The sequence below is a fragment of the Crocodylus porosus genome, unplaced genomic scaffold (genome assembly GCF_001723895.1).
Source record: "Crocodylus porosus isolate Cpor-Errol unplaced genomic scaffold, CroPor_comp1, whole genome shotgun sequence".
Taxonomy (NCBI): domain Eukaryota; kingdom Metazoa; phylum Chordata; order Crocodylia; family Crocodylidae; genus Crocodylus; species Crocodylus porosus.
Window position 1 is genome coordinate 63,309,599 of NW_017728950.1, and position 6,688 is coordinate 63,316,286.

The window sequence follows — 6,688 nt, forward strand, 5'->3', positions numbered from 1 at the left end:
CCTTAGAGAGTCTGAGAAATCCTTTGAAACAGACAAGTGGGTGATTCCCCTTGCTGTATGGAATTCTCCCTGTGATCACAGTATAGCCTTAAATAAAGAAAAGCTGGCTCTGTCAGTTCTGATTCAACCACAACGTGAAGTTTGATTTCTTCCACATAGGGCTTCACCTTCAGCTAGACCTCAAAAGTCTAAACCTTAGTTTGTTTTAGATTTCCACTCTTACATTCCCTTCACAAGCTCCTCACAACACATCTTGTCTTCTTGGGATATTTAATACATTAATTCACTATAACCAGGTTGCTTTTACATGTATGGCATATACCTACTAAGTTTTTAAAGTAGTTCTTGGAATGGTTTCTGTATACATTTAGCAAAAAATGTTCAGTGGGATATTTAAGAGAAGAAAGCATCATCTTAGAAGAATCGTACAGCAGATGCCTGAGCAGGGAGTTTTCTAGAGTACCAGTTGTTGTTCCTCATTCTGAGGCCTGTGACCTGTACACAAGTCAGAACAGCAGAGAAGCATCTCAAACTTGTGCCACCAGCAGAAGGTCCTGTAGAGCTTCTACACTAGCGCAGGATCAGAATAATAGCAATTCCATAGGCTACAAGGTCTGCCTTGAGGCTCTTCCCCATGAGAGAAGTTGAGGTGGCTGGTGTGGGAGCTGGTAAAGCTGCCTCCTTAAACTTTTGCTTGTAACGAGTTACCCAACATGGGGGAAATTCTCCACTAGCCTTTTAAGTCCACTTTGTGCAATGCAGTGAAGAAAAGTAATCTGGCCCATCATGTCACCTCTAACTAGTATTGTCTAGTACAGGATAATAACCAGACACTGGGACAGAAAATCTATTATACTCTTATATGCCCACTTAGTTTCCTTTTGTCTTGCAACATATGATCAATTCCTGTGGAGACAGCCCTGTGTTATATTGCTTGGATATGGAGCCAGATTTGAACATTACTCAAACCAAGGAAAGGGTGGAGAAATTAGCTTTGGTTTTTGGTAAAAAGAGGTACTGGTCAGACCAGCTCAAAACTTTCCCATGGTCTGAAGTGGTTGGGAACACATCTGTGTTAGTTTCCAGTTCATAGAATGTGCTTTATCAAAGACATTTGAATGGTCCTTATTACTATCATACCTGAGCATATCAGCTCTTTCACGTAATTTTCCCTAATTTATATTCATAGAAGTGTGGTGTCTGAGAGTATTGCTCTCAGGAATGAAGATGGCTAAGGAATATACTATTTGCTAATCCTGCTTTGGGTTAGATTTAGTTTCAAAATTGAAGTAAACTGTAAACATTTTCTGGTGTGTGCAGAAAACCCATTTTTGGCCTTGTTGCATTAGGTGTAGTACTGACAGGCTTTGCCATAAGTGGCAGAGAGTGTTGTGTTTGTAACAAATTCACAACTGTTACTCTTTTTGCTTTTTTAAAAACAAGCAGAAGGGATTAAAGCAGGGGTGGGCAAAATGAGGCTGGGGGGCCAGATGTGGTCCACTAGGCCATTCAGACCAGCACATGGAGCCCCTAAAAATTTAGAAAATTAATATTAATCTTCTCTGGGCTGCCTGTCATGTAGCCCTTGATGGCTTGCCAAAACTCAGTAAGTGGCCCTCTGCCCAAAATAATTGCCTGTCCCTGGATTAAACAGTTTTCATATTAGTTCATTGTGATTAACCAGGTGTTGCCGTGCAATATTGATTGAGAACAATACCTTAAGTCAACAAACATGAGGTCAATTCTATTCCACCTATTACAGGGGTGTGGGTTGTAGTCATGTTGGTCTAAGGACACAGGCAGACAAGGTTCTTTGGGTAAATCTGATATCTTTTATTAGACCAACTCAAATAGTTGAAAAAATTCTTATTTGCAAACTTTGGGGCACAAACAGCCTTTATCAGGCTGAGGAAGCATCACTATTCTACCTATTAGGCATATAAACCAATTTGTAAGCCCAAGTGCTATTCTATTTCACCCTGCTTGGGCCCCTGTAACAGTTAATTGCAAAACGTTGTTGCTTTGTTGCAATTCAGTCCTAAGGGTAAAATGAAAATGCGTTACAAAAGTAGATGAATTAGTGTAGGGGTGTCAAACATATGGCCTGGGGGTCAGTTATGGCCAAATGACTCAGGTCATCTGTCTCACAGACTTTCCCTTCCTCTGGCCACAGTGGTAGCATTTTTGTGATGCCACTGGGGCTGCCAATGCCCCGGATCTCACCAGGATGCAGGGTGCCATCATGGGACTGTGCAGTGTTGCTCAGATTGCCAGTGCCCAGCTCTCACCAGGGCACTGATGCCTCTGTGGGAAGCCCCACCACCATGGTCAGAGCCCTGGCTCTGGCCGCAGTGGCACATGGTCCCCCCCACACACACATATACACACATGAGCACACTCACATTGGCTTCCCACAGGGTCAGGTGCTGGCTACCATCATGGGAAGCCCTACCATTGGTGATACAGCTTCTGTCCATGATGTCACTACGGTTGCTTGTGTGAGAGCCAAGGTGCGGCCCTTAGGCACTTGAAAAGGAGACAGTGCAGCCTCCAACCAATCTGACATCCCTGCATTAGTGGATTTTCAGGCCTGGAAAAGAAGCACTGGGATGGAATTGCACTTAGGTGCCTAAGTCCACTTGGATGCCTAATAGGTGGAGCAGAATCTACTCCATGTTCTGCACATAAAATTTTACTTAGTTGTTCAGATACTTTTGTTATTAGGGCCAATGGATAAACAGGAACCTTGGGTTACGTCACATGTTTAAACACAAAGTGGAGCTGAATGTAGTTTACCCTTGTCTTCAGTAGCGAGACAGACCTGAAAATATTGTGACTGAAATGCTGGTCTTACGGAAATCACTGGCAAAGTCCATGCTGGTTTCAGTGAGCTTCCACTCTAGGAGCCTAGACACACAAGGATCTTTCTCAATCTCAGTGGGTTTCACTTCTGTGTTAAAGCACTGATGAATTTAATAGCTACATTGTGTCTCACCTTTGTATTTTGGCCACTTATGTTCTAAGGTTATAATTTTAAAAGGTGCAATGTCAAAAGAGTACATGACTTTATCTCACAATTTATGTTACTTTCTGGTACAACTGATTGAAATGTTTTACATTTTAAAAATTTTTAATGAAAATAATTCACCATTTTTCGGTCAGCTCTTATTTGTATGTGTTGCAGTATAATTAAAAAAATTGTCTCAAACAAGCTGTCTTCGCCAATAATGGGAAAGTATGGGAAAGTAAGAGAATAACAATAGAAAATACAGCGATGTATTTCAAGATATAGATCCTACAGGACAAACAAAAAAAGTCTACCTTTCAGAAGTGACACGGATTCTTTCATCATTGGAAGAATTAAATCTATCATCCTTTTCTCTAAAATATTCTTCTATGCACTGCTCTTCAAAATCATGAACTTTTTTCAATTCATCTTCCGTTATGAAAAGTTCTATAGAAATTACAGAAGGGAAAAGACACTGATAAAACATGAATTCATAAAAGCAAACCAAACCCTCTTTTTTATTCATCACTGGCAATCCCTCAGTTTGAGGATGAACCATCTCTACAACGGCTCATTGATGGGTCTTGAATACCTCTTATTACTGTAGGTCTTATGAGGCAAGGTGTCAAGACGATCATACAATTATTTTTGTATTAAATCAGATAGGCAGATTTAGCTACCAAACTAGCAGTCTCAAACATATTGTACTTTTTCACACATTAACAATTAGGGAATAAACAACTGTGCACACAATACTGTTGTTATACCTTTTAACATCTGGATGAATGTTGTGAAAAAATAGCTCTGTCTTTTAACAAAATCATAATTAGAGCTAGATAAACTGGCTAAAATAAGTAAACAACTGGCATGAATATTGGATCAAATCTGAATAATACTTTCCATGGGAAGTTTGACTACATTATTCCTATGTGTAACATCTGTCAAACAAGGCGACTTAAGTTTACTTAAATTCTTAGTATTTCTGTAAGTCTCTGCTGGACAATTGTGTTATTTTCAAACCTATCAAGTTTCATGGTTATCTGTAGCCAAGGGGAAATAAGAAGAGTATGATTGCATATATTGTAGGTGAGGGGAAGTGGAGCAAGTTCGGTAGAAAAGCTGAATTGAGGCACTTTTGATTTGGGGAAGCCCTGATTGTGTGAAATCTAAATACCATATTTACCCGAATGCATGAATTTAAGATGACCCCCCAATAATTAGATTCTAGATATGGAAAATTATAAAGCAGAGGTGAATGCAGCCTGTCCCGTCCTGCAGCTTGTCACCTCCAGCACTTACCCCTCTCCTAGTGCCTATCCCCTACTGCTTGTTCCCCCTGCCCCGCTCAATCTGTTAGATATTGAAGTAGAGCTGAGGTTTGGTAAAAGGGGTTAATGGAAGGGGAGAAAGATTTGTTCAGATTAGGAAGAGAGAGGGAGAAGAATGGCATATAGAGGATGTGTAATAGGGATTTCAAAAGTATCTGAATCTTTTTCATTCATGCTAATGGGAATTCATCTTAATGGGACGGGAGGCCACACTCGCCTAGCTAGAACATTTACGAGGGAGGAAACAAACATATTGGTTGCTGACAGATGTGGAAAAAAAATGGTGCTTTACTGGAAGAGGAACCATATGAACTTGACCCAGCTCCCCAGCATATGTACAGGTCACATGCTTTAGTGGGGCTCTTTGGCTCTTTTATCTAATAGTTGATGAATCATCTATTACACAAAAGCATCTGAAATCCCTACTGAAGTGCACCATCTATACAGATGCTGGGTAAGCTGGGTTCAACTGACGTGCTTCTTCTGGGCAAGTGCTGCTCTTGGTGTGGGGGTGCGCCGAGCTGAAATTAAAGTGCCATTTTTATCCCCACGTCTGTCAGTGGCCATAATGCCTAAATGCTCCCTCTTATCTTCAGTTTAGATACATTAGAAATCAAAGCATGTAAGGACACTGGCCTTCTGCCCATATATTTTGCTTCCAGTATACAGGGAAACTGCACATATTATTTTATTATTATTTAAAACTCTGCATGTGGAGATGCTTTAGGAGACATCCAAGCTCAAGGGAAGAGTGGAGGATGTCCAGCTATAAACATAGACTACTATTGTGAAAAAAACATGGCAGCTGGGCAAATATATGCCCTGTTGCTATTCTCTTGTAAGAGAATGAATAGATGGGAGGTGCAAAGTATTAGTAAAATTGAATGGGAATGTGAAAGTCCCAGTTTATAACTACAAGTCAGAGATATTTAAAGCTTACTTAGTCCATAGTCTCTCTCGTCTTGGTCACTTTCATGTTTTCGCCATCTGCAGCAGAGGTGTTGGAATATCATAGTCATGTGGCTGAAAATGATCAAAGGAGGTGGAAGAACCGGTCTTTCATGAAATGTCATGATTAGCTGATACCTCTGAAACTTCCAGACTTGGTTAGATATAGATTTAACCTCAAAAAATGTGTTGCTAAAAGAAATAGAAAAGGAAAATACTGTGATACCAAAACCATCTTGGGTACTTCCCCCTTGAAAAGACAATACGCTCATTAGACTGTTTTCATATATGTTCAACCATTAAAAAAGTAGACAAAATGATATTATCTCATGAAAGTATAACAGCATAGCAGCAGTTTAAAAGATAAGTTGGGTGTTATTGCAAGAACATCAAAATAATGCTTGATGCTTTACTAACAATAAACTGTATAATGTTTCCATAATGCAAGAAATGGTATCCTCATTTATACTTTGGCAGAATGAGACAATGAAGGATTAAGTACAGGTACTCCGCACTTAACGTCATCCCGGTTAACATTGTGTTGTTATTACATTGCTGATCTGTTAGAGAACATACTTGTTTAAAGTTGTGCAGTGTTTGGTTATAATGTTGTTTGGCTGCCCCCAGCTAATAGGTAACTACTGTGACGTAATTGGATTCGCTTAACATTGTTTTGCTTGAAGTCACATTTTTCAAAAACGTAACTACGATGTTAAGCCGGGAGTAGCTGTAGGATGTCCAAGGCTACAATGTGAACCCGTACCATAACTGAAATTAGAACCCAGAGGTCTTCATTGCTGTCAGCATCCCTGGATCCCCGTACCTGAGACGCAGTGAATTACTAGAGCTACACAGCTATCACATTACTGGAGATGAGCTACTCTGCCACTCTCACTAGCACAAAGTGCCTCCCCTGAAGCTGACTCCAAACTCCAAGTACCCAAAAACCTGCTACTCACTTAAAGACAGCAATAAGAAGGTTCACCAGAAGGATGTTTGCAACCAAGAGGTAACACGCCATGATGGCAGGAACGATCCATGCTCCTGTCTTGCAGGGAGGCAGCTGAATTATTTTGCCGTCCTCTCTGGTTTCATTTTGGCCACAAGGAGCTGGAAAGAAACAAATGAGAATGAATCTTAATTTTCAGAGCTTCCTACAAACATCCTTAAATATTTATAAAGGGTTTTTTTTTTTTTAAATCTTTCAAACCACAGTGGGATGATGTTGCCCCATGAGGTTTGATAATGCACTTGCCTCATGCTGTGATCAAACACTTGTCAAAGTTATCACAGATTATGAAAGCTACTGCTCTTGATATCATGTTAGCAACATCAAGATTTTCCTTGAGACATTTCAGGAGTAAATTGATTTCATAGATTTTCATAGACATCAGGGCTGGAAGGG

The 6,688-nt window shown here is 40.2% G+C and overlaps 1 protein-coding gene across 1 annotated transcript in view; it reads right to left on the bottom strand.

Annotated features, from left to right (window-relative positions):
- The window catches only part of TRPM3 (transient receptor potential cation channel subfamily M member 3), a 253,510-nt gene that overhangs the window by 11,483 nt on the left and 235,339 nt on the right, over positions 1 to 6,688 (bottom strand). The window contains exons 23-25 of the mRNA XM_019555208.1: positions 6,243 to 6,393; positions 5,276 to 5,475; positions 3,322 to 3,454 (exon numbers count right to left, since the gene is read on the bottom strand). Coding sequence (XP_019410753.1) covers positions 3,322 to 3,454; positions 5,276 to 5,475; positions 6,243 to 6,393 — 484 coding nt within the window. The remainder of the gene's footprint in view (positions 1 to 3,321; positions 3,455 to 5,275; positions 5,476 to 6,242; positions 6,394 to 6,688) is intronic.